Here is a 26,863-nt window from a genome sequence, read left to right on the forward strand (position 1 = left end):
TGTCCATAAACAGCCCAGCACGGACCCCCGGCCAGCCAGCATCCCCCCATGAAGGGGCGGCCGCTGCCAGCTGGGGGGCACAGAGGGCACGGCCGGGCATGGCCGTGGGCATCGCATGCTGCCACGCCAGCAGGAAAAACAGACACAGCCAGAGCCAGCCCCGCGGGTGGTGTCCCCCTGATAAGTACCACGGGTGACAGGAGCTCCTCCACCCAGGTGTTAGTTTTGGGTTAAACAGCCAAGGATGGAGGGCTCCACGTCGGCAGTCCAGGCTCAGCGGGGTGCCCGGAACCCTGGTGTTACTGGTGTTAGTGGTGTTAGCTGGGCCACTGCTCCTGGGCAGGGTGCAAGGGACCTCTGCTCTTCCCTGCTGGCCGTGAGCGGCCCCAGCAGGGTGACAGAGATGGAGATGCTCCCTCCTCTGCCCCTGTGCAGGAGCCCCTTGGCTTCCCATGTCCCAAGGAGAGCCCGTCCATGCAACTGGGGTGTGCTGGTGAAGCCAGAGACAATCCCAGCCCGCAGAAGGAAGATGAGGCTTCCCCAGATCTGCTGTCTTCTCCGGGCAGAGAAACTATCTTCCACCATAAGCTCAGAGAAGAGGCAAAACCTGAACAAGAACCCCTCCAGATCCAAGAGGCTGTGTCCAAGCAGGTCCGATGGGTCCCTGGCAGGTCCCCTGCCCACCCTCCTGCCCAGCACGGTGGAACAGGGCCCCCTGCTCTTCAGCTGCTCTCTTCAGGAACTTGACCTGGGATGGGGAAGCCCATCTTGGTCTGGTCCAGCCTGTTCCTGGGGCTGGGGCTGATGCAGCTGGCATGGGTCTCCAGCGTGCAACTCGCTCTCTGGAGGAACTGCAAGAAGTTTTCCTGGACAGAGGCCTCCGAGACGGAAAGACAGAGCTCCTGGCCCAGCGGCCGGTTGAGACAGCTGCGCCGGAGCCGGGCCAGCTCCTCCCGGATCTGGCGGTTCAGCAGCCCATAGAAGAAGGGATTGATGGCAAAGGAGGAGTAGGCAATCCAGGTGACCACCATCTCCCCGTGCCCGCCGCCCACCGTGCCAGCGGCGACAGAGGAATGCAAGTGGAAAGCGAAGAAGGGCAGCCAGCAGCACAAGAACTGTCCCACAATGAGGACCAAGGTGAGGATGGCCTTGTTGCTTCCCAAAAAGCGCTCTGGCATCAGCCTGGGCAGCGGCAGGTTCCTGGTGGTGATGATGGTCACTTGGCTGGCAATGGAGTCGGATCGGTGTCTCGGCACAGCTGCCTGTGCTGGCACGGGCACATGCTGCAGGGATGCCATCCGGGCCACGCGGTAGACACTGCAGTAGACAGCAAAGATGATGATGGTGGGCAGGACGAAGCAGACGATGCTAAAGATGATCACAAAAACCTTCTTGTGGGCCCCAGGGCTCCAGTAGACTGTGCAGCGGCTGGCGCTGGTGGCTCCATTGCCTTGAGGCCAGCCCACCAGTGCCAAGACAGTGATGAGAACAGACTTGACCCAAATGAAGATCACTCCGGCCACTGCGAGCCTGATGGTCATCTTGACCTCATACCTCATAGGGTGGACGATGTAGTAGTACCGCTCCACGCTGATGATGGAGATGGTGAGGATGGAGGCACTGATGAAGCAGACATTCAGGAATATCAGGCCCTGGCACTCGGCAATGCTGTAGATCACCCTGTTGAAGCAGGAGGAGCTGGAGATGATCCCCAGGGGCATGAGGAAAATGGCAGAGAGGAGGTCGACCACGCAGAGGTGGCAGACGAAGATGAATTTCCTGAGAAGGGGGGTTTTGAGAATGACAACCATCACCACGGTGTTGGCCACCAGGGCGGTGAGGGTGAGGAGGACCATGCAGAGGAGGCCCACCACCTCCTGGGCGATGGACTGCTCGGGGACGGAGAGTGGCTGTAGGCCGTCCGTGGTGTTCAGCCCCTTTCGGCTCGCCATCCCCCCCGAGGGCTAAGCCAGCAGCTCCGGTGCCTGGGCAGCAAGGGCTCCTCTCCTGCATCCCTTAGAGGGAAACCCCACCACAACCATGGCCACTGTCTTCACCTTGCCTGTTGGGGAAGGGAGCAGGGCGTGAAGGAGAAGGACCAAAATGAAAAAGAGCCACAGAGAAACCTAGAGACAACCTGAACCCCCCCGTGATGCTGGAGCAGGGAGAGGTGCCTGGTGAGGTCACGGCACCCTGCCTAGCCCAGGGCTGGCATCCAGTCTGTCCTCAACCTGGCCAGGGATGGCACTGCCGGGACCCGCCGGCACCCGTGCCAGGTCGACACCCCGTCCCCCTGCCCCAGCCACCCCACCTCTCCCTGAGGAGGGACAGCACGAACCCGCCTGCCCCATCCCTGCTCCTTGCTCTGGCCACGGGGCACCCTTGGGTGGGTGGGGGGACCCAGCGCACCTTAGCTCCTGGGGAGGTGGGTGATGCTCCCCTCCTCGCTGGGGTCCTTCTCGCCGGTGCTGCTCCCGCAGCAGAACGGGGGCTGCCGGCCCCCGTGCGAGGCCACGCTCCCCCTTCCCCGCGCCCCGTCACCCGCTCGTCATCCTGTTTGCCTGCAGCCCGCCAGCTGCGGATGGCACCAGCTGTCACTCCCGGCGCTGCCGGCACTGCTTGCACTCGTGGCGGTCCCATGGGGACAGCTGCTGGGTCCTAGCAGCCGGCAGGGGCTCGGGAAGGGGGGACCGGGGTCCCTGAGCCCTGTGCCCCCCCCCCCAGCACGGGCACCCGCTGCGCCAGGCCTGGTCCTTCTGCAAGGACAGCTCAGCCCCGAGGTCCCCGAGGCTCAGGGGACAGACCTACAGGCAGGTCTCCTCCCCACTGGCCCACGGATGCTCTGGAGCATCCATGGGGCGTCGGGTAATGCAGCTGGGAGTTGCCCTTCCGTGGAACCCTGAGGACCCGGACACGTGTTTGGGGGGCACACGTGAGTGCGGAGAGGGGCTTGGCATGGGCGCCAGGCTGGGGCAGGGCAGCAGGCACGGCACCGAGCATGGCACCAGAGCGGGGGCAGGCGCTCACCCTCCGGATGGAGGGATGAGCTCCTCCACGCCCAGGCAGGGCAGCACATCTTGCTCGTCCTCTGTAGCTCTGATGCCACGGTGATGGGCATGAGCCACGTGCCTTGCTAAGGTGACAAGGGCGCCTGGCTCACAAAGCCACCGGCTTTCACCTGAAGGTTGCCAGCACCGGACGGCCACAACAGGCTGCGGCCCCTCCACAGCCACCCACCACCATCCCTGCGGGGACCCACCACCACCCTTCCCACTCTGCACCCGCCTCGCTGGGCAGGAAAGTGCCAGCACTGCTCGGTACAAGGCACGGTGTTTTTATTCATGGTCAAAGCAGGCTCTGTCCCCACACCAGCCTGTCCCTTGCCAAGCCCCAGGTGGGGTGGCCAGAGAGTCCAGACTGCTGTGCTTCAGGCTGGTGGGTGCTGGGACGGGGCCGCCCGGTGCCCGGGCACCCTCAGAAGCGGAGCTGGACAAGGTAGCGGATCCGGCACTGGCTTTCCTGGTAGATGAGGTACTCGGACTGGCTGAAGGAGGAGTCCTTGTAGGTGGGCATGGGGATGGGCTTGCCCTGGCACACCAGCACCTTCTTGCCATCCAGCAGCACCTCCTCATCCTGCGCAGGGTCTGGGTGAGAACACACCCCCCAACACCACGTCAAGCCCACGATCTAGCCTCTCTCCCCCGCCGCCCCGTGTCCACCCCAGGCCCACAGACCTCACACCCCGTCCTGTCCCAGGCTCACCCGGCTCCGTCTGGCCACAGGCCAGGACGCTGTTGTAGCCAGCAGGCGGCTGACAAAGCGTGGGGTCATCACAAGTGATGCGGTAGGGCTTGCCCAGGGCCACCTCCACCAGGAACATGATGCCAACCTTATTGGATGTGCAGCCCACTGCCATGGGATAAGGGGATGGGGATGATGGCACCAGCCCTGGCGTTCCCATCTGGTTGTGCCCAGGCCACCCCAGCATGGCCGGACTGGCTGCCATGGCAGGGAAGGGGCTTGGCATGCCCAGCAGCTGCCTGGCAGGGGGTACGTGAAGGCAGCTGGGCTCTCACAAACTCTGTGGGCCCAGGACCCTCACCGTAGCAGGCTGACTTGCTGTTCTCGGAGGCGAAGTAGATGCCCTTGCCCACGCGCCCACCCGAGTGGGGCATGATGCGCAGCCCACTCTTCAGGATGGCTGCGACCACCGCCACGTTGGTGCCGTGCCAAAGCAAGCGCCGGTGCTCCAGGAGGTCGTGGGCTTTGAAGCGCTCATCCTGGAGAGATGCAGAGCTAAGGGCTGTCCACAGAGGGAGACGTGGGTGCCTGGGGGTGGGAGACTGCCAGCCAACCCCCCTAGCCCAACCCCAGTGCCAGACTGGAGGGGCAGGGGAGTGGGTGCTCGTTTGCCCCTGGCCAGCTGGACTCAAGCCTCCCTGGGTGGAGATGCCCGGAGCCCTAATGCAGACAAAGCTCCATCCTGGGGTGCAACCAGGGTTTCCGTACCGTGGGACAGGGATAAGCAGCTCCTTCTCACCTCACCATCTCGGGCCACCTGCCAGATGTTGAGGATGTAGAGTTTGTGCCCAGTCTGTGTCACATAGTTTTGGATCAGCTGCCAGGGAGGGAGGCAGGAAAGTGGTGTCACCACAGGCAGCCATCCCAGCAATGCCCACAGTCCCCCTGGGGCAGTGGGGACCTTCGGGGTGCCCGCAGGCCTGGCATGGTTGCTCCTGGTCATGGGGCACCATGGCACAAGCGGCACCTGGTATTCCCGGGAAGCCAGGTCCAGCAGGGAGAGCTGGCAGCAGAGCAGGGCGTAATCCTGATCCAGCGGATGGATGACTTCCTCCTCCTCCTCCTTCACCTTCTGTGCCTGCAGGCTCTGTGCCACCTCGATGTCGGCCAGCACCTGGCAGGAACAGACCGGGCACATCTTCAGCGCTGGTGCTGGGCACCATGCCGGGGGGGACCAACCGGGGCAAGCCCAGCCTCCTGCCAGCACCTGCCTCTTGCCAGAACCTCCCTGCCCCACAGGCAGGAGCCCTCCTTGGGGGGGGGATGCCACACATCTCACCAACAGCATGTCCTTCTTGGCACGCAGCAGGTCAGGGGAGTTGATGGGGGGTGGCCGTGCCCGCCCAAAGTTATGGGGGATGATGGTGTAGAAGCGGGAGGAGAGGTCCTCCAGGCGGGCGGCCTGGGGGGGCTGCTCTCGCAGCGCGGCCTCCAGCTCCTCCAGCGCCTCGAAGCCCCTCGCAATCTGCTGCTTGCTCAGCTTCCCCAGCGGCATCTTCTTCATGTCTGGCCGGGACAACAGGCGAGGGCGCAGGTGAACCCATCCGCCCCACTTGCCCCACAGCTACTTCTAATAACCTCCAGCATCACCACAGGCACATGCCGGCACCCGCCATGAGGGGTCCACAGTCCCACCAGGTGCCGGGCTGTCAGTGGGGATGCTCCAAAATCCACTGGCCCCTCTGCCCCGTTCATCTCCCCACCTGCACCCCCCCGGCTGCAACCCCCGGACCCACCCCGTGCCACCCATCACCGCCTACCTATATTCATGGTCTGCATGGCATCCCGGAACATGTCGCTGCTGAAGATGAGGGACACCAGGTCCTGCGTGGCTTTGTCCAAGGTGCAGGGCAGCACCCGCTGCTTGCAGACCTTGTCCCGGTCCACACCATCCACCTGCAGACCCCCAGCATCACCGCACCACCTGCAAGCTCACGGGAGGCTGCGGGGGCACGGCACTGGGGCTGCCCGTCTCAGTGGGGAGAGCCTGTCCCCTGGGCAGCAGAGCGATGGGAAGGCGCTGCCTCCACGTCCCATGACCGATGCCACCCAGACGCCCGTGGTTCTTGCCTGGGATGTCTTCCCACTCCATCTCACCCCATTAGCTCCAAATCTCTGCCCACAGGCTGTTTCAGCTCGCACCCAGACCCCTCCCAAAACCCACCCCATCCTGCTGACCCACTTGGATGTGCTGGTGCCCAGTGGGCCAGGGGTGGGATGTCAGGACCACCCCACTGCGGTGACACCCTGGCTGCCCGGCACACTCACCTCCTGCCTGGGCCCTGGCTGCACCTCAATGACCGTGTACTTCCCCGGCTGGGCAACGAAGTTCTCCCTCGCCGCCCATCTGTTGTTGGTCTTCTCCCAAAACTTCTTCTCAAAGTCCTTCTTGGCGGCCTCCAGGGAGGCGGGGGTCATGAGCTTGAACTGGCCCTTCTCCCCCTGGCAGCGGATGGCAGCGGTCAAGACCCTCCCCGCATCCCTGCTCCACCAGCCCCATGCCAGGGGGAGCAGCCTGGGAGCAGGGGGGCTGTGATGGGGGGGCTGCAGGGCACTGAGCAGGAACATGCCGAGCCACTAGCACTGGGTCTGGGGGTCCATCCAGCTCAGGGAGACACCCAGGACTTCTTGCTGGGGTCACCTTGCAGTGACAAGGTGCCATGTCCCCTGGCCAGGCTGACACCATTGTGTGGGGGCAAGCCCTTGAAGCCCGCCCCCAACAAGGGGCTATAGCAGGGCCACTTGGTTGCTCGCTTTGGGACTGGAAACAAGGGATGGGGACCACTAGGTTCATCCCCAACCCTTGGGGGTCCCAAGGCAGGGTGGGGACAGCTGTGGTGGGGAGGACAAGTGGTGCCAGGGTGGACTGCCCAAAGGGTTGTGGTGAATGGAGTTATATCCAGTTGGCAGCCAGTCACAAGTGGTGTTCCCCAGTGCTCAGTACTGGGGCCAGTTCTGTTTAATGTCTTTATGAGTGATCTGGACGAAGGGATCGAGTGCACCCTCAGTAAGTTTGCAGGTGACACCAAGTTGGGCGGGAGTGTTGACCTGCTTGAGGGGAGGAAGGCTCTACAGAGGGACCTGGACAGGCTGGATCGATGGTCTGGGACCAATTCTATGAGGTTCAACAAGGCTCAGTGCCAGGTCCTGCACTTGGGCCGCAACAACCCCATGCAACGCTACAGGCTTGGGGAAGAGTGGCTGGAAAGCTGCCCAGCAGAGAAGGACCTGGGGGTGCTCATTGACAGCCACCTGAATATGAGCAGTGTGCCTGGGTGGCCAAGAAAGCCAATGGCATCCTGGCTTGTATCAGCACTAGTGTGGCCAGCAGGACTAGGGCAGCGATCGTGGCCCTGTACTCGGCACTGGTGAGGCCGCACCTCGAATACTGTGTTCAGTGTTGGGCCCCTCACTACAAGAGAGACCTTGAGGGGCTGGAGTGAGTCCAGAGAAGGGCAACGGAGCTGGGGAAGGGTCTGGAGCACAAGGCTGATGGGGAGCAGCTGAGGGAACTGGGGTTGTTCAGTGGAGAAAAGGAGGCTCAGGGGAGACCTTATTGCCCTCTACAACTGCCTGAAAGGAGGCTGTAGAGAGGTGGGGTCGGTCTCTTCTCCCAGGTAACAAGTGATAGGATGAGAGGAAATGGCCTCAAGTTGTGCCAGGGGAGGTTTAGACTGGATATTAGGAAAAACGCCTTCACCGAAAGGGTTGTCAAGCATTGGAACAGGCTGCCCAGGGAAGTGGTGGAGTCACCGTCCCTGGAAGTATTTAAAAGACGTGTAGATGTGGTGCGTATGGACGTGGCTTAGTGGTGGACTTGGCAGTGCTAGGTTAATGGTTAGACTTGATTGAACCTAAAAGATTCTATGGTTCTATGACTCACCACGCGGCCCCAGCGGGTCCAGACGCTGTAGGCACCGTCATGCTCGAGGAGCTGGATGATGTAGAACTTGTTGTTGTTGGCGTTGATGTTGGTCTGGTTCAGGGTGCAGTCGTAGTCTTTGTAGACCTACAGCGAGCAGCACAGCCCAGGCTGGCACCTGGGCAGTGTTGGGGGGGGCATGCAGAGCTGTCCCAGCGGGGACACAGGGGGGTCTGCAAGGAAAATTGGGGCTGCCCCTGTGTCAGCAGGGCAGGGGCTGCCCTGGGACTCCCCCCATCCCTCCTGCCCACGTCCCCCCATGCCAGCCCCTCTGGGTACCCCAGCCCTCCTCTCACCCGGGCGCCTGGTGCCGTGCTCAGGGGACACAGCCCATCGATGGTGGCAGGGGGCTTCTCCTTGGGGGCGGTTTTCAGGGCTGCCAAGGTGGAGCTCCAGGCATCATCCTCCTCTCCCCCCTTCGCTTTCTTGCCCCTGCCATCCGGCTGCTTTGGGTGGGACGCGTGGCGCTTGGAGGCCATGGCTAAGCCACCCCTGTGGGGACAGCGCAGCCTTAATGTCCCAGCAAAATCCTCAGGGAGAGCAGAGCAGGAGGCAAGAGATACCGAGCCGCCCTTCTGGGAAAGTCTGGCTGGGCTGTGCCTCGCTTTCCCTACGCCTCCAGCCCACAGCTGGGACCTCTCCCTCCGAAATGTCTCAGCCTTGCCCCTCTGCTCGGGGTGGGGGGAAGAGCCCCTTGGCACCCTCCAGCCCCCAAGGGAGCCCAAAGGGGGGACACAGCCCAGCGATGCGGAGGCAAGGGGGAGTGCGGGGGGGACACGGCCGCCTGCGCAGCAAACTCAGGTCAGAAGAGCTGGAAGAGGTCGAGGGTCCACCGGAGGGGCGGGGGGAGCCTGGCCTCACCAGGGACCCCCAGCCCCCACGAGTGTGTCCCCAAGGCTCCCATAGCCCTGTGCCGCCAGGGACGTGCAGGAGGGGAAAGCATGCAATGCCCCCCCCCAACCATGCAATGCCGCCCCTAGTTCCCCCCAAGCTCAGTGAAGGGGTGCAGCACCCCGCAGGGAGAGGACGTGGTGCTGTGATTTGGGCACAGGGGGGCTCGGGCAGCCCCTCATCTCCTGTGTCCCCCCCCGTCCCTGCTGTGCCCCCTTGGCTGTGGTCCCAGCCAAGCAGGGGGTGCTGAGGGCAGCAAAGGGGGCAGCAGGGCAGGGAATGGCCGTGTCCTACCTGCTCCTGCTGCCCGAGACCAGAGAGTCCGCTGCCAGGCACAGCCGTTCCCTGCTGAGGAGCCTTTGGGCAGGTCAGGCAGCCCCAGGCAAGAGCAGGAAGTGACCAGGGATGACAACAGAAACAGTTGTCATGCCCCCGGGTAGCGCATGCACCCTGTGGCAATGCCTGCCTGCCTGCCTGCTTGCCTGCCTGCCAGGCGGTCCGCGGACGAGGGGTGACTCTGCCACGGGTTGCCTCTCCAGCCAGCCCCCTTCCGCCATGTCTGGGACAGAGAAAACAGTCTTGAAAGGGTTAAAGCCTGCATCATTTTGCATGTGAAATCTCTTTTCTTGGGTCCCTGCCGAGGAGGACAGGATTCTGGCATTTGAACATGTTTTGAAGGGTTCGCAGCCATCGCTGCCTTCTCCTGCCTGCAAACCGCCTTGCTATAAGAGGCGCACGTCCCCAGGCAGGAGTGGCTGCGCAGCCGGTGGGAACCGGTGGCACGGGCAGGAGGCAGAGCTGCCCTTCCTGCTGGGGACGTGGAGGGGACGATGCTGCTGGAGCCAGAGCATCGGTGGCTTTGTAGCTCCCGGGCTCGGCCACGTCAGCCTGAGGCAGTGCAGGCGAGGGGACAGCCCCGCGTCCTCCCTCGGGGGCAGAAAAAGTGATTTAGTTTTACCAAGGCAGGTACTCCTGCAAAGGGACTGCAGCCCACGGAGGAGCCCACGCCAGGGCGGGCGAGACGAGTAAGCAGCAAGGTGTGGCAGGAAGAGACCGGAGGCTCCCACCCCGCGTGCCACCCGCTGCCTCGCCAAAGGGACGGGGAAGGACTGAATGTAGGGTGGCGAGAACATGGGGAGTGGAGACCACGAGCGGGAGGGGGAAGTGGTGGCTGGCGTCGAGCCTGGAGAAGGAAAGGTGTTTCCCCGAGGAGTCCCTTTCCTTTATGTCTTCTTTGCTTCTCCATGCCTGGATCCGTAGGTAAAAGGGCCCTTCCATGGGCCCACCACCCTCTCCAGAGCTTCCCCACTTCCCACTTCTATAGTCAATGGCTCAATGTCCAAGTGGAAACCAGTGAGGAGTGGTGTCCCTCAAGGGTCCATACTGGGACCTATTTAATATCTTCAGCAACACAGACAGCGGGTTTGAGTACCCCGCCTCAGCAAGTCTGCAGGTGACACCAAGCTGAGCGGTGCGGTTTATTCGCTCGAGGGAAGGGATGCCATCCAGAGGGACACTGACAATCTGGAGGAGTTGGGGTTGTTCAGCCTCGAGAAGAGAAGGCTCTGGGAAGACCTTATTGCAGCCTTTCAATATATAAAGGGGGCTTGCAAGAAAGATGGAGAGAGACTTTTTACCAGGGCCTGTAGTGACAGGACAAGGGGCAATGGTTTTAAACCGAAAAAGGGCAGGTTTAGACTGGACATAAGGAAGAAATGTCTTGTGATGAGGGTGGTGAGACACTGGCACAGGTTGCCCAGAGAAGCTCTGGATGCCCCATCCCTGGAGGTGCTCAAGGTCAGGTTGGACGGGGCTTTGAGCAACCTCATCTAGTGCAAGATGTCCCTGCCACGGCAGGGGGGTAGGACTGGATGATCTTTGAAGGTCCCTTCCAACCCAAAGCATCCTGTAAGCCCACGATCCACAGGAAGGCAGGAGGAAGGAGGGAGAACCCCAGCCAGGAGACTCACTCCCACCCAGGGCGGCAGAGGGACCGCCCCGCCCCGCACTACAACTCCCGGCGTGCCCCGCGGCGGCCGGCCACCGCTGCGCCTGCGCACCTCTTGGAAACTTCCAGGCGGCGGGCGCGGTGCCTGCTGGGTAGAAGACAGCCAGTCACCTCGGCGCCATTTTGTGGCGAGGGAGTGAGGGGTTGCGCGCGTGTGTTCGGCGCCCTGTGGTGGCGGCGGTTAGCGCTGCGCTGTGTGCTTGCGGATCGTGGACAGCGTCATGGGCTCGGACAAGCGGTGAGCGTGAGCGGGAGTGAGAGGAGAGAGGGATGGAGAGAGGGGAGGGGGCGATCGGGCGGCCCCGCGGGGTGGGGGATGGTGGGGGTCGCTACGGGCTCTTCTCGTTCTGAGCTCGGCTCGGTGTGCCCCGCAGCGTGAGCAGGACGGAGCGGAGCGGCCGCTACGGCTCCATCGTGGAGAGGGAGGACCGTGATGAGCGGGAGTCCCGGAGCCGGCGCAGGGACTCTGACTATAAGAGGTCCAGTGAGGAGCGCCGCGGTGACCGCTACGATGACTACCGCGACTACGATAGCCGGGACTACGACAGCCGAGACTATGATAGTCGCGATAGCCGAGACTGCCGGGACTACGACAGCCGGGACTACGACAGTCGCGACAGCCGGGACTGCCGGGACTACGACAGTCGCGACAGCCGGGACTGCCGGGACTACGATAGCCGTGATTGCCGGGACTACGACAGCCGAGACAGCCGGGACTACGATTGCCGGGACTACGACAGCCGGGATTGCCGAGACTACGACAGTCGCGACAGCCGAGACTACGATAGCCGAGACTATGACAGAGACTACGACAGTCGCGACTATGATAGCCCTGAGGTGAGTAGGGCGGGCGAGCCGGGCCGGAGCGGTGGGTGCTGCAGCGCGGGGCAGCTCTGGCTGGCCCGGGGGGGAGGGAAGGGGCCGGAGCGGGCGCTGCTGGCCTCGCCCCAGCCCGGGGTCCCGGTACGAGCCCTCCTGGGGCCGGGGGAGCCCGGTCCCCGGGGTTTGCAAGGGCGAAGGTGAGGGGGGGGGTTGGAGCTCGGTGTTCCGCCTGAGGCCGGCAGGACCAAACCTGAGAAAGATGCTGTGTGGGGAGTTGGTGCTTTTGTTTTGCTTTGGGTTTATGGCATTGCGGGGGCATGCCGCTAGAAAGTGCGGTGGTTAATTCTGGGCGCTGCCTTCTCAGAGGGAGCGGGAGCGCAGGAACAGTGACAAATCAGAAGATGGATACCATTCCGATGGCGACTATGGAGAGCACGACTACAGGAACGACATTAACGATGAGAAAGAAAGCAAAACCATCATGTTACGTGGCCTTCCCATCACGGTTACAGAGAACGATGTAAGTTGCCAGGAAGGGGCTTTGCTTTTTTTTTGTGCTCTGGGAAATGTGCGGCTTTGTGTCGGCAGGTCTGTCTGGTAGTCGCTGCTGCCATTTTGTTGAAAGCTGCATCATGGTGGCCCCCTCTCCAACGTGTTGGTCGCGCTGCCATTTTGAATCCTAAAAGGATTTAAACTGTCACTGTTCAGTAACAGAGGTCAGTTGAATATTAGGCAGTTTCTTTCAAACAGAACGATCTGTGAATAGTGTTTTTTCATGCATGTTCGGATGCTTTCCCTAAGAGTGGTTTTTAAACTACCTGCTCTTTTCAGCTTTCAGTATAGGAGGGAAGAGGCAGGTTTTTTTCCTGCTCACCCACCCCTCTGGGAGAGCAAGGGGAGGGGGAGAGTCAGAGAGGAGGTACTTGAATTATTCCTGGTCTTTATTGAGGCCAGAAGCCCTGACTGGTGGGGTTACACACACACGGAGCTCCTCAGCTAAGTACAGCCCTGCACAAAGCTGCTTTGTGTGGGTACAGCTGTGGAAGTCATAAAATGGCTGCTGTGGAGCTGACGGAGCAAGTACAAATGAGCTTGGTGCATGGTTATCTAACTTTTTTGGATAGAAAGATTTAGAAGGTGATCAGCTTTGAGCGCTTTTTTATTATTTTTAAAATTTTTTTCTTGCTGGATTATTTTGATTACCAAGATACAAGCCTTTGACTGTTATTTGAGGGGCGGGGGGGAATCCTGTAAAAGCCGAGCTGTTCCAGTTTGTTTTCAGGCAGACTCTGCCTCTGAGATCTTTGTGTGTCAATTGTCAACACGGAGAATCCTTTTGCCCCATTTCTGCAATGGAATTTTTTTTTTCTTGATCATTCACTACCCTTCTAATATCGAGTGTTCCTTTTAATCATTGTGTGCTGGTCTAACGTTTTTGTAAGTGCTTGATAAAGCGTAGGCTCCTGCACCCAAATGAGACAACCCAGTCAGACATTACACAGAACATTTCAGAACAGTTTTTGGTTCTGAGATATTAATGTTGTAGCTCTACAGTTGTGCAAATAAATTGTAGCATAGTTCCTTGCAAAATTTAATTCTGGACTCATCTTTAGAGTGTAGACGATGCATCTTGGAACTACTGGTTGTTTTCTTAAGTTAACATTACTTTGACACTTCTGATTGTGTACATATTTTTTCAGCTTTTTCCACTTTTTTCATGAAAAAAGCTACTTGTACTGAAGAGGTCAGTTCCAGTCAGCATGTAAATGAGCAGCTTTAGATCAGTTTTGAGTCTGCTGAGCAGCCCTGTTGTATGTAATGTAGCTTGAGTTCTGTAAGAGCTGATGAAAAACCTCCTTTTGTCTTCTGCTCTGACATTAAAAAATTCGTTAATGTGTTTCTTTTTCCTATACGCCTCTCCACAGTAATTTATGTAGCCTGTGCCACAACTTAAGCAGCTTTGTTATGGCTGGAGAACTGACATCTCTTTAGCTTGTTCTTTGATGATACATTCTTCACAAATCTACTCTGTCCTCTGAAAAACAGAAGGGGAACTGTTAGAGGATGAGAACTGTAGTGTGAGGCTTAAGAATACATACATCATGGAGCCTCGCAGTGTAGTGTTCTTTTTTTCCTTTGCTAGGAGTCACGGGTATTTAGATACGTGGGGAGAGGGATGCTAGCCCTGTTCTTCATAAAAACTTTGGAGCAAGCACAATATTTGCCAAATCTTGCACAAATAACCTTGGAATACAAGATCATAGTGATTCAGATTCTGGAGGATTCTGGTGTAAGTGAAGACAACGGTTGTTTTAGTGTAGCAAAGGACTAGGTGGGTTCTCTGGTGCTTGTCAGTCTCCTGTTAGGTTCTCCCTAAACGTTTTCTTTTTCTCTGAGATAGCATTGAGAATTTTATATTTCTATGTACCTCTTGCATGTACTGTAAGGTAGGTTGCTTCTGTGACTGTCCTAGCTGTCTGCCAAGATGTTAAAATTTAACTGTGATTAAAATCTCATGCAGATTCGGGAGCTTATTGAGTCCTTTGAAGGTCCTCAGCCTGCAGACGTGAGGCTGATGAAAAGAAAGACAGGTGAGAGCTCTTAATCCAGTTTTTGACATCACCTTCCTCTTCCCCAGCCCAAAAGAGTATCCAGAATTGTCCCCAAACTGCAAGCACATGCAATAAAAAAAAAATAAAAGGTTTGCCATGGCTAAGGAATGTGGCTTTTTGGAAGACTTTTAGATAGCTGGTCAACATGTTAAAAGAAGTCTGTCTACAGGGGGTTTTGTTAACAGGTATTGGTAAGTAATACTAGTATAAACCCGTTTAATAGTATGTAGTCTGTTGCATGGTTACCTTTAAACATGGATTCAAATCGAGTGAAATGTAGCCAGTTAAGGGAGCTTGGTTCCTTGCCATGGCAAAATAACGAGCAGATCCCAGCAGTTGACGTCGCATTTGTAAAGCTGCTTTGTCATGAAGTAATGAAGCAGTTGGAGAGAGATTCACCTGTTTTAAAGGAACTGACTAACACAAGTATCCCGTCTATATCTGAATGCTGTCTCTAGGTGTAAGCCGTGGTTTCGCCTTCGTGGAGTTTTATCACTTTCAAGATGCTACCAGCTGGATGGAAGCCAATCAGGTTGCTTCACTCACCAAGTCTAGATATTCCTGAAAATGGAACAAGTCTGTACAGTTTAAAAAAAAAAAAAAAAAGGAAAAAATAAAGGTGGAAGGAGTGGTTTGTTCCATAACAGTGATTTAAAAGAATAAAAGCTTTGTATATATTAAAATTCATAACAGTGGGACAAAATATCAGGTAACATTAGGAGAGAAAATTGGCTATTTTGAGCACTCCCTGGTAAAATGTGCCATTGTTTTAAATTACTTGGTTTTGATTTAATTGGCTCATGAAGGTTTAGCGAGTAGTCCTTAAAAAGCCTAACTTATTTCCACCTGACATTTCATTCTCTGTTGCCAGAGAAAGCACCAGATCTCTGCATTACATTGGTATTAACTCTGAAAGCGAAGTACCAGTTCATGGCAATAGTGCATTCCCCCAGTTAAAGGGGGAGAACTGGCTCTTCTAGAGGAAAAGCATGTTTCTTGCAACTAAGTTTGGTAGAGTGAATTGTTGCATATGTTATGCTGTGTATTTAGGCTTTTTTGGACTATGACTTGATAAGGAGCCAAAATGCAATACAACTCCTAGTTTCTTTTCCAATGAGATTTTCCTGTTGCACTGCAAACAGTTTCACTGGCTTTTGCTCCTTTTTGAATATTCATAATCTGTTTTAACAACAGAACTTAAAAATACTCTCAAAGTGAGCAAGGTGCATCAAGCCTTTTGTTTGTTTGTTTTTGAGTTTGTGATGTGAAGGTGCCTGGGCAGCATGAGAAACAGTATTCTATATATTGGTGTTATGCATAAAGAAATGGCACCGTAACGGGATTTCTAGGCAGTTAGTTCCAGCAGATGGAAGTTGTCTTGTGCCTTATGCTGGAATAGGGTTTCATGTGTCCCATACCATGGGTGATTTCCCCAACCAGAGAGCAGCGTTCAAATGTTGTTTTCCTGACGTGCTGTTCAGCAGGGTTGGTGGATGCAGCAGGAAGACTTACATCAAGAAATTAATGCTGAGCATATTTTCAGAAACAAGATAATTTTAATATATACAAAGCTGTACTGATGCATAATTTATTGAAATATATTCAAATTCACTCCAGTAACCAGCCACCCTAGTAGCAGGGAAAACGTAGAATCTCCCCAGCAGCCCGGTTGCTGACTGTTAGATGAAAGAATGATGTATTGCAACTATGCCAGCAGCTTTGTTTCTATGTGTGCATATCCAGTGAGTGCTGGGCCCTCCAACCCTCCCTCCTGCCGGTAGGAGAAATGGCTTTGCCCTGTTTAGTTGCGCAGAATGTGAGAGCCTTATTCATGCTACATGCTAGATCTATGTCAGACCCTGTTACCAGAAAAGTCACCGGTCCTGGCACTTCTGTGGTACCTCTGCAGTAAGCCAACTTGCTATAAAAATAGTTCTTCTATTAAAATGTCTGGGGTTCAGCCTCTAATACGTGCTTCCTCAGATGTACTTCCACCTGTTTGACTAAAATATGTTGGTGGCCATATTTTGAAAGGGCATTCTGCATACCCACGCTTGGCAAAGTGTGAGGCCGAGAATCAAGGCTTCTTAAATAGATGTAAATTCCTAACTCCTCTAAAGTCAGAGTGAGAGGACATGCTGAAAGCATTATGAACTTTTCCTACCCCTGGAGAAGCTTCACTTGCAGTCTAGTTACTCATTTTGGAGAGCTCCTGCCTGAATGAAGAACACAAACCTCTCGTGCAGGCTTCCAATTGAACTGATGCATTAGTCAAAGGAAACCACTCTGAGTTACATTTCAGTTGATGGCACTTGTAATCCAGCCTCCAAGAAGTCTAAGCAGGGTCCCTTTGGGAGGAATTACTGTATTTTGAAAGGGACACTTCTGAAGAAAGTGCTTGGAAAAGTAATCTAAATGTGGTTGTTAAAAGGTCTGGGGTGTTTGGAGTAGGGGAAGAAGTGAAGCAGTCACCTAAGGACATGTTTAAAAAGTCGCTAAGTGCTATACCAGAAGTGAATAGAAATGTGGGGGCAAAGAGACTCCTAAAAATGTGTTAATCCTGAACGCAGCAAGTTAGGACTTTGTCTCCTTCGAGACACTTCCTGGTTCCATGTCAGCGTTTAGTGTTTGGCAGCTTTTTCAACACTCCCTGATTCCGTTTATCTTTGCTCCACATCCCATTCTCTTACTGCCCTCGTCCTCCTCTCTGCAGGATTGGATGGGCAGGGTGTAGGTGGCGGTGGTTGTCCTCCACATCCTCCCCATATGTTGTCCATTTAATTCAGGAGCACTGATTCCTCCGAAGGGTGCTCTGCCATGGGAAAATGGACATGTGTGCCTCGATACAGGAATAATTGAAACCACTTTTCTTGCAGAAAAAGCTGGTGATTCAGGGGAAGCAGATTGCGATGCACTACAGCAACCCCAGACCTAAATTTGAGGACTGGCTTTGCAACAAGGTACAGTGCATGTTTTTATTGGAGGGAGTTTGTATTGGCTTCAGTGCTCTTCACCAGCTCAGTGGTTTGAACAAAGTGATACATGATTCAAACCTGCTCGTACTGCTGGTCCGTATGACATCATAGGAATAGTAAGACACAGGAATGAAAAGGTTTTGTAGCTCTGGTGGCAAGGTAGATGGGGTGATAGAGGTGTTGCCCCAAAAGACTGCCCAGAGATTGGGCAGTGAGCTGTACTAGGATATGAAGTCATTAGGTGATGACTAATCTAGTGTTCAGTTCCTGCTGGTCTGCTACATACTGCTGTGCGCTCCTTGTTTGACCCCCCCCCCCCAAGTGGAGATGATTTAGTAAGATGAAGACCAGGCTGTTTTGTCAGGCTTTAACTACAGTTTTTGCCCATAAAGATAAATTGTTTTCCAGCCTGCGTTTCATTTTAATATTGTGCTTTTCAGAGTAGTTGCTATGTGTGGGATTGTGAGTTGAACTCCACGCAGTTAAAAAAAATAAATAATTCAGGATGTCTAGGGAAAAGGTAGCTGGGGTGTTCTGAAAAGCAGCTGTGATAGGGATAAGGGTGGCTTTTGCGGTTCTCGATTATTCTGGTGGGTTTAGCTTCATTGTTACTTTGTGTGAATGTCTAGGTTTTGTTACAGCAAATGCCAGCATTGTTACAAATTACCCAAGTTCTTACTAGGCTTCTCTTGTTCCTTACAGTGCTGCCTGTACAACTTCAGAAGGAGGCTAAAATGCTTCCGCTGCGGAGCAGACAAATTCGGTACGTTACTTTGGTCTCTTTGGCTGTGTTTGATTTTGTGGGAAACTTTCTGTCCTACGTAGGAAACAAATTTCACTGTAGGTCCTAGGCTGGCTTGTGGAGTTTGAGTGAATGAGCCATATTGTGACTAAAATATTTTCCTCTTCCTATGAAGATTCAGAACAGGAGGTGCCACCTGGAGCAGCAGAAGCCGTTCAGTCTGTGGATTATTACTGTGATAGTAAGTTATCTTTGACTTGCTGTATAATGTGAAATGTAAACACGGGTACTAAAATCCTTCCTGTACCTCAGACTGCCCACTGAAGAACTTGAAGTACTCTGGCAAGCCGTTATGTGCACAGCTAATGTCATACTTTCTTTTCTTCTCAGCCATCATTCTCCGAAACATTGCTCCTCACACAGTAGTGGAATCCATCATGACTGCCTTGTCTCCGTATGCATCTCTGGCAGTCAATAATATTCGTCTTATCAAAGACAAGCAGACTCAGCAAAATAGAGGCTTTGCGTTTGTGCAGCTGTCTTCTGCCATGGTGAGGGCCTTACTGATGTGTTGGAGAGAAACAGCTTGTGAATGTGCTTCTCTAGCTGAGCCTTTGAGCTGTCTGAGGGACCGCCCCAGTTCAGTGAGAGTTAATTGACACTCAGTGTGTCAAAGCCTTTCATCATTAGCTGCAGTTTGGAAAGAAGGTGATAGGATGGGAGCACATTGGAAAGCTATTTTCGTAGCAGAGTGCTGTTCTGGATTGAAGGCTAGCTTCACACTTGTTCACAAAAATAATCACAAAAATAATGGTCTGGGATCATATTTTGATCCCAAAAATTAAGGGCTGGGGCGTAGAATGTGGGAGAAGGTGCACAGAATTGGGCTGCTTTCACCTTGAGGAGGGGGATCTTGCTGCTCTCTGCAGCATCCAGTGGGAGGGTGTAGGGACAGCAGAGCCATACTCTTTTCGAGGGCACACACGGTTAGGAATGTAGGCAACAGCCATAAATTGAAACATAGGAAATAGCAGTGAGGTACAAGGGAAACCTCTTAACTGTGAGGGAGGTCAAATACTGGCACAGGGTCCCTGAAGGGTGGTAGAATCTCTGTTCCTGCATATACCAAACTTAATCAACAGTGTGATCTGTTTGGACCCGCTTTAGGCAGAGCGGAACAGTTTGGTTTTGGATGAAAACGGGTGCCTGATCTCAGTCTCTGCTGGCCTCCCTTTTGGAGTAATTTGGGGCAAGCATCTGCTTTATAACGCTAAGATTTTTAGAACGTTTACTATTCAGTGGCCCAGGGAAACCCCCACTATGTGCACATGGGCTATGATCAGTCCCATGGCGCTCTTTTGGGCGTGTACCGTATGAGAAGATGGAGGTGGTCTTAAAGCTTTAGCTGCTTTCAGTGGCATGTATGTGAAAAGGTGGAGCTTTGGGAACTTCTGAATCCTTCTCAGTAACCTGCCTCTCATAATAATGAGTATTTCTCATTTGTAGGATGCTTCTCAACTGCTGCAGATTTTACAAAGTCTTCAGCCACCATTAAAAATTGATGGCAAAACAATTGGTGTTGACTTTGCAAAGAGTGCCAGAAAGTGAGTTCTGATAGCAGTTGATTATTTTCCCCCCTCCCCACCCTGCCCCCATTATATAAAAGATTTGTAGTTGTCACCTGGGCTTTTATTAAGATTACTGTCACTCCAAAGTTTTGCTTCCTTTAAGTGTCTTGTGTTGCATGCATCCTGCTCTTCACTGTGTGTGAGGATAGTGAAAGCAGTGTTTCCTACCACCCCTGTTTCCAGTCCTCTGAAGATAATGTTGTAACTGCTTGTGTACACAGCACGCTTTTTTCCTTGGAAACCTAGTGACTTGTTGACTGTACAAGAATGAATCTAAAGTTCCTTTATTTGCCAAGCAGTGCTTTGGCTCACTCGTTAACAATCAGAATGTTTATAACCACTAAGAATTCCACGTGTAAGGGCAGACTCTACTTCCTTGCATAGGGAGGCACTTTAGAAAAAAGCAGTATTTACTCAGATGCCTGATTTTTGTGGTTACAGAGACTTGCTTCTCCCAGATGGTAACAGAGTCAGCGCCTTCTCTGTGGCAAGCACAGCCATTGCTGCAGCTCAGTGGTCGTCCACTCAGGTATGATTTGGAGGCTGTTGCTCGTAGTCCTGCTTTCCTGAGAATGAAAACATAGAGCATATAATGTCACTGCTGGCCACTTGCTTGGTTGAACTGACCAAAGCTGCTATGACAGATCTGGTCTGACAGTTAGGCTGGAGCCTAAGCAGTGTTGAAATTCTTAAATGCAGTAACCTATCTGTCCCTGACAAAAAATTACCTGCTTGAATTTCAGCCACAGACTGGAGAAGGCAGCACCCTTGACTACAGCTACCTCCAGTCAGGACAGGATGGCTACACACAGTACGCTCAGGTTAGTAGTGGTGGTTGTGCTCTAACCGGTAGGTGGTTGTAATTTGGGCATCTGCTCATCTTGCATTGTCATTCATTTTCCTTTGCAGTACTCCCAGGATTATCAGCAGTACTACCAAAATCAAGGAGGAGTGTTGGACACAGACACAGCTACCATATCAGGTAGTACTTCCGACATCTGGGAGATGCTGCTGTTTGTAATGATAATTTTGTAATAGTGGTATTTTATCTTAGTCTTTATGTTAGTTTGCTGGGCAAAGGGGGACTTGGCTCATTTTGCTCTCAGGATGTCTGAATGAGTACATGTTTACTAGAGAACCGTAACAAATCTGTTCAAGTGGAACCTCTAGTCTACAAGATGAGAGAGCAGCCTCTGTTGCAGACTATTGCTAAAAGCCTTCAACTCCCGAGAACTGTGTAAGCAGCTCTAGACAAATCTTCAGTGCTAGCAGCTGCCAGAGGCCAGGAGTCACTGACTTTGGGAGCAGAATATTTCCTCCTGAAAAGGAAACTATTCCTTGTCTGGTTAGAAAATACCCACTGTGTATCTGTCTCCTTTTGAACATTTATTGGCTTGTTTGGCTGCTGGAGCTGGAATTGGGAGCTGAAACTGTAAACAAAGTAATTTTAGCCCTAGGATGAAGTACTGTTTTACAAATTGGTTGGCTTATGTTATGTTAGTAGGCTTATGTTAGTATGGCTCTCTGTTGGCAGGAGCTCCGGTCACTACCACCACAGCTGCGGTTGTGTCCCAGAGTCCTCAGTTATATAATCAGCAGACAAACTCACCTGACTCTCCGGTAATTACAGCATTAATTACTCCTTGCTTTCAACGCCAGGGTTATGTGGGATATTTGGCTTCGCTGTGACCTTTGCTCTTTAAAGTGGGTGGCACAGCAAAGCTGCTGAGTGTCCACAGGTTAGTCACAGTGCTTGTGGTCATAAGTCATCTGCCACTTTTCTGCGATAGCACTCGCCTTTAACAAAGAACAAAACTAAGTGTACTGGTGAAGAGCGGCTAGCTGTTGTGTGCGTGGTGTGGGCTGCTCATGCCTTGGCTCACTGTCCTTGTTTTCTTGCGCCTCGGTGACAGATTTTCTAATTGAGGTTCCTGGTTTGGGGTTTTTTTCAGACACAATCAGCACCATCTACCACTAGCACTCAGGCACAAACAGCTCCCCCGACTGGTGTAGTCCCTGGAACCAAGTATGGTAAGCAATTGGGAGTTGCTCTGGGGGACAGGTGTCTTGTCACTGTATAGCAAAAGAGAGACTTGGCTTTGGCTGAGTACTCTTATCACTGTATGTCAGTGGTGAAGCTGTCCCTGGAGAGTGTATTCTGCACGGGTAATTAAGAGCCCTTCACAGATGTGTCTGCTGTCGTGGCTGATAATAATCTCAGAAGTTTACCTGAAATGTAGAAAGACACCTGTCTGAATCCGACTGGAACGACCATGTCCCACACTTTAATTTTTTTACAGCTGTCCCTGACACTTCCACCTACCAATATGATGAATCTTCAGGATATTATTATGATCCTATAACAGGGCTCTACTATGATCCTAATTCCCAGGTAAACACAAGTTCTTCCCACCTGTCTTAACTGTTAAGGTCCATTAGTTCCCTGTCTCTCATATGAGTGAAATTAACTTTCTGAGGTGCACAAAATACCAAACGTTGCAGATAACTCTCAGCAGTGTGTGCAGGGCTGGGACTTGACTTCCCTCTGGTATAGCCCTTCATTTTTCTCTCCTTTCCTTAGTTTTCCTCCCAGTTTGGCCCATTCAGGATTATCATTTGTCACAGACGCTGTAATGGAGCTATTTCATTGTGGAGTGCCCAGCAAAGTACACCCAGCTCTGGGCTCTGGTGGGTCGTCTCTTGGGAGAGGCAAAAGGTTCTCCATGGTGCTGTCGGGCAGAACGCCTGTGTTTAGGGACGGAGGCTTCAGCCACTTCGTGCCTTTTGACTCCTTTGTGGAGTCTGCAGAACTTGTTTGGATTCTGCAAAACACCTTCCCGTTTGATGCGGTAGTCTGAATCAGACAGCTTGCTTGGGTTCTCCCTTGGACGCTTAGCTTGTATGAGGTGTGTAACTGTATGATTCTCTCTTCCTCTCTCTGGCAGTATTACTACAATGCCTTAACCCAGCAGTATCTTTACTGGGATGGCGAAAAGGAGACCTACATGCCTGCTGCGGAAGGTATCACATACCAACAAACAGCTACCACAACCACCACCAAAGAAGTGAAGGAGAAGAAAGAGAAGCCTAAGAGTAAAACAGCTCAACAGGTAAAAGATAAAATGGTATCGTAACTGAGCTAAAGTATTCTGTGGAATAGGATAATAGTTCTCCTTTTTCATGACAAAGGAAATCCTAGGTTATTTGGTGGGGTGCATGCCTGCAATTTGCAGGCATTGTAGAGGGCTGAGGAGGGGTGGAGTTGGCAAGGTTCCAGTTCAGAAATAAGCTCTGCATAGGAGGAACACATATGGAATCATGCCAGGACCAGTGGGAGTATAACTGAGCTGTCACTTAGAGGATTAGGTTGATAAGTAGGGTTCATATAGTAAAACAAGCAAGCTGCGGTATCTTTGAACACTGTATACGGGGAAACAGCTGCACTACATCCAGTGTCCTGTGATTTAAAAATAAAAGGTAGTGGGTTGCCTTGTTCTGGAAACTGTATGCAAGATTGAATGTGTGTCGTAGGAGATTGCTAGCTGTGAGGGGAGCTGTCTGAGCAAACCACTCTGCATTTCAGATTGCTAAAGACATGGAGCGCTGGGCAAAGAGTTTGAACAAGCAGAAAGAGAACTTCAAGAATAGCTTCCAGCCACTGAGCACCAGGGAGGAGGAGCGGAAAGAGTCAGCGGCTGCAGATGCAGGCTTTGCCCTCTTTGAGAAAAAGGTGAAGGCGCTGACAATAGTGTGCAGCGGGGTGTGGTGTGGCAGAGAGCTTGGTGCTCATGGCATTCTTGTCTCATCCAGGGAGCTCTGTCTGAGAGACAGCAGATCTTGCCAGAGGTGATGAAAAATGGAGACGATGAAAATCCACTGAAGGTGAGTATGAGAATCCTGACAAAGGTATTCCCAAAGGTTACTGGTAAAGCACTTCAGAGGAGGTCTAGCAGATACTTGCTTTCCAACCTGGATTTCCATGGCATCATCTGCAAAAGGCTGTGGTGGTTACAGTGGTCCAGTGCAAGTGCAGTAGGCTGAGTGACTGAGATACGCTGAGAAAAGCTGTGATTTCTAGCCTCAAGAGCTCAGTTGAGGTTTTCATGTTTCTAAAAACTCTGTACTCAAATTATTGTTTGGCTAGTGGGAACTAAGTCTTGCAGCCACTGTAGTGGCTCTTTCGAGTTGCATTTCATCCTTACTAATGAGAGTGATGCCTGTCCTGTGCAACAAACACCTCTGCAGCCTCTGTGTTCCCTTTCTGGGCTCTCCTCTGAACTGTGGTGACACTGCACTCCCCTTAACACCGTCCTTCCTTTCCAGCGTGGCCTCGTGGCTGCCTACAGTGGTGATAGCGATAATGATGAGGACTTACTGGAAAGAATGGAGAATGAGGAAGAGAAGCTGACTGACTGGAAGAAGATGGCTTGTTTGCTGTGTAGAAGGCAGTTCCCAAACAAAGATGCTCTGATTCGGCACCAGCAGCTGTCCGACTTGCACAAGGTAGTTGCACTATGCTGTCAGGAAGGTACTTGGTTGCCGTAATTCAGTGTGTAAACCAAAGCCGTGATGCATGCTGCTGTTTGGAAAACTGTTCCTTGTAAAGCAGAAATAGTTGCAGGTGGATTGTTGCTCTCCCGGAAGTCAGCTAGTTACGTAAAAAGAGCTGTTGTGCGTTTCACGTTGTTAATGTGAATCTCTTCTTGTTTCAGCAAAACATGGATATCTATAGGAGATCAAAGCTTTCAGAGCAGGAACTTGAAGCCTTGGAGCTGCGTGAGAGAGAGGTCAGTGTTGAGACGAGCAGATGAGTAGCTAACAGAAAACCTGTGCAGAGGATATGTTGAGCTCTCTTTTTACTGACACACGTCACGAGAGATAATCCTTGTAAGCCAGCCCCTTTGTGGGTCAGGGTTCAGAGCTGTCCTGTTGCATGGAGAGAAGTGTCCCGTATCCCACAGCTACTGCTTAGCAGGGAAGGATCCTTCCACCTGCAGCTCAGGGCTGCCAGAACAGAAACCTTTGAGTGGCAGTCGGCAGCTAATCCAGCAGGTGTTGGGGCCAGGTTCTTCCTTCCACAGTGCAGGTTCTGATGTGCTCCAGGGACTTGCATTTGAGGTTCTCCTTGCTGTGGAGCCATGTTTTAGCAGGCTGTTTAGCAGGCTGTTTTAGTCAAGCCATGTTTTAGCAGGCTGCAGTGGGCAGCTTTCTATAATAGCAGGCATTTAGCTTACTTCCGTAGCTCAAAGATGAACAGAAGTGTCTAAATCAGTACTAAATCTGGTTACCTCATGCAGATGAAATACAGAGACAGAGCGGCTGAGCGGCGGGAGAAGTACGGCATCCCAGAGCCCCCTGAGCCAAAGCGCAAGAAGGTCTATGATGCCGGCACAGTGTATGTATCTGAAAGCTCCTCAGCAATTGCTTCAGTGCACAATGAGCAACTCAGTTAACTGATCTCTTCTTCCTGCAGTAATTACGAGCAGCCCACCAAAGATGGCCTTGACAACAGTAATATAGGCAACAAGATGCTGCAGGCCATGGGCTGGAGGGAAGGCTCAGGCTTGGGAAGAAAATGTCAGGGCATCACAGCACCCATTGAGGTGAGTAGAGATGGGTGCTTCCTTGATGAGGTTTGGTGCCTTTTTCTATCCAGAAGCACTCACTGTTGATCTCTTGTGGAAGAAGCTGTGCCATCCACAGCAAAGCTGCCTCTGTTCGCATTAGGTCCCACTCCTGTTTGTCTCGGATGCTAAAGCTGGGGCAGAGCTGGGACTCAGGCAGGCAGGGCTGTGCTTCCTTCCTTCTGAAGTCGGCTCCTGAGGCGCTGTGGCAGCAGGCCTGCGCTCGAGCTGTGTACCCCAGTGCTGCTTAGGGTGGGCTGCCTGCCCTCCGGCTGTTGGCTTTCCTGGGTTTGTCTGTGCTCTGGGTCACGCCGTCAGGAACTGTGTTCTGTGCAGTGTCATTTCAGCTGCTGTTGGGGTGGGGTTGGAGCAGTGTGAAGCCAGCAGGCGTGGGGCTTTGTGTGCAGTCTCATCTCCTGGTGTCACTATTTATGGCCATGTGGGATCCCCGGGGGCGCTCGAGAAGCTGGCTGGTCTGATGAGTTTGTCTGTGGTGTCCGGCATGGTGGTGGGGCCTCTCGCTGCAGAGCTGAAGCGTGTCTCTTCCCTTGCAGGCTCAAGTACGAATGAGAGGAGCTGGCTTGGGAGCCAAGGGCAGCTCCTACGGCGTCTCCACTGCAGATTCATACAAAGACGCGGTGCGGAAAGCCATGTTCGCTCGCTTCACGGAGATGGAGTAACACGCTCTGGTCTACAAAGCACTTGTTAGCCAGAACTGACTGTTAAACTCTGTAGCCTTGGTGGCCTGGCTGTATTCTGGTTATGGTTTAGAGTTGACCATTTCATTCCCTTGGACTGTTTTCCCTCTCGGCATGTCACACTTCCATGAGCAGATTGTCTGAACTGCCCCAACTTCATGCTGGAGAGCTCCTGGTTAGACCAAAGGGGATGCCGATCTTTATACGGTCCTGTATATAGTGTAATGTATTTTGTGTTTGGAGCGTGTTGTCCAGATGCCGCTGCTGCCCTCCAGAGCAGGGGCAGGACCTGTTAGCTGTGGTTTCACACCGTCTCTGCTCTCCTTTTGTTGTATTGTCTGTCTGGTTTTTGTTTTTTGGAGAACTTTCCTGTACATTTTGTATGATACATCTTTGTATAGACTTTTTGAAGACTTTGATTCTAGTTGCCAGTTTGGCTCATTTCCAAAAGAAATACATCCAAAAATGATGCTATTTCTGTTTCTCGGTGGGTGAATGAAGAATAAGTTGCCAATGCTACTTGTCCTTTCTGTGGTTCTGCTTCTTCCTTGATGAGACTTCATCCTGGAGTCTCTCTCCTCCACGCAGTGCTCTGCTTGCCTGCTTCCTTTCGTCCCTCTGCTGTGCCTTGTCCTGAGTGTCTTTCTCACAGCTTCAGCATGAATGCTGGCTGGTGGAGGACCAGATCTCCTTGTATCCCTGCCTGCCATAGCTACGGGAGCAGGAGACGATCAGCAGAAGTGTCTTCTGCAGCTTGCAGAAGCGCCTGGGTGTTACAGCTGGTCCCCGGGCGGGCGGTGGGCTGAAGGGGAGGATGGCCAGCCTGTGGGGCCCCTCTGGGCCAGGTTTCTGTGCTCCACCGACGCTCGCTTGGGCCTCCTGGGCATGACGCCACGGAGCTCCTGGAGGCTGGGTGATGGCGAACCACCTCCTCTCCCAGAGGTTCCTTCTGCAGCTGTTCAGTGACTGTCTGCGTGTTCCTCTGCCCTTGTGTCTTGGGTATCACCCTTGCGTCCTCTTCCCAGGAGCCAAGGTGAGCAGAGAAGGGCTCAGCCCTGACCTCTGCCTTTGCTCATGCCTTTGGCTGTGGGGCTTGCTCGGCCTCCCGGGGAAGCTGGGCCAGGAGTAGCCTTTCCCCAC

General features: G+C 53.2%; 3 protein-coding genes across 5 annotated transcripts; 1 reads left to right on the plus strand and 2 right to left on the minus strand.

Annotated features, from left to right (window-relative positions):
• Positions 1–722: 722 nt before the first annotated feature.
• Positions 723–2,013, minus strand: LOC140658290 (probable G-protein coupled receptor). Its single transcript, XM_072876493.1, is given in 2 exon segments — positions 723–1,961; positions 1,963–2,013. Coding segments are annotated over 2 exon segments (1,290 nt in total).
• A 1,325-nt stretch (positions 2,014–3,338) lies between these two features.
• On the minus strand, positions 3,339–9,017 carry PARP3 (poly(ADP-ribose) polymerase family member 3). Of its 3 annotated transcripts, none has more exons than XM_072875915.1 (11): positions 8,909–9,017; positions 8,020–8,215; positions 7,685–7,810; positions 6,070–6,243; positions 5,562–5,697; positions 5,081–5,307; positions 4,769–4,915; positions 4,541–4,618; positions 4,103–4,280; positions 3,763–3,909; positions 3,339–3,644 (listed from the first exon to the last, which is right to left on the minus strand). In XM_072875915.1, exons 2-11 carry the CDS (start codon positions 8,200–8,202, stop codon positions 3,475–3,477), a joined length of 1,566 nt encoding a protein of 521 aa, XP_072732016.1. In that variant the 5' UTR covers positions 8,203–8,215; positions 8,909–9,017; the 3' UTR covers positions 3,339–3,474. The 3 variants fall into 3 exon arrangements, with proteins under 3 accessions (XP_072732016.1, XP_072732015.1, XP_072732017.1); XM_072875914.1 differs by having other exon boundaries at positions 4,103–4,303; positions 4,510–4,618; XM_072875916.1 differs by lacking the exon at positions 8,909–9,017 and having other exon boundaries at positions 4,103–4,303; positions 4,510–4,618; positions 7,685–7,834; positions 8,020–8,114.
• A 1,705-nt stretch (positions 9,018–10,722) lies between these two features.
• RBM5 (RNA binding motif protein 5) lies at positions 10,723–26,142 on the plus strand. The gene is made up of 24 exons (XM_072876489.1): positions 10,723–10,860; positions 10,997–11,459; positions 11,809–11,964; positions 13,966–14,035; positions 14,515–14,588; positions 16,933–17,016; positions 17,734–17,794; positions 17,949–18,014; positions 18,164–18,324; positions 19,280–19,377; positions 19,843–19,930; positions 20,145–20,222; positions 20,311–20,383; positions 20,936–21,021; positions 21,354–21,432; positions 21,702–21,793; positions 22,347–22,511; positions 22,985–23,131; positions 23,212–23,283; positions 23,725–23,904; positions 24,114–24,188; positions 24,699–24,796; positions 24,875–25,004; positions 25,580–26,142. Exons 1-24 carry the CDS (start codon positions 10,844–10,846, stop codon positions 25,703–25,705), a joined length of 2,739 nt encoding a protein of 912 aa, XP_072732590.1. The 5' UTR covers positions 10,723–10,843; the 3' UTR covers positions 25,706–26,142.
• The last annotated feature ends 721 nt before the right edge of the window (positions 26,143–26,863 follow it).

This window comes from Ciconia boyciana, chromosome 11 (genome assembly GCF_034638445.1).
Source record: "Ciconia boyciana chromosome 11, ASM3463844v1, whole genome shotgun sequence".
NCBI classification, from domain to species: Eukaryota; Metazoa; Chordata; class Aves; order Ciconiiformes; family Ciconiidae; genus Ciconia; species Ciconia boyciana.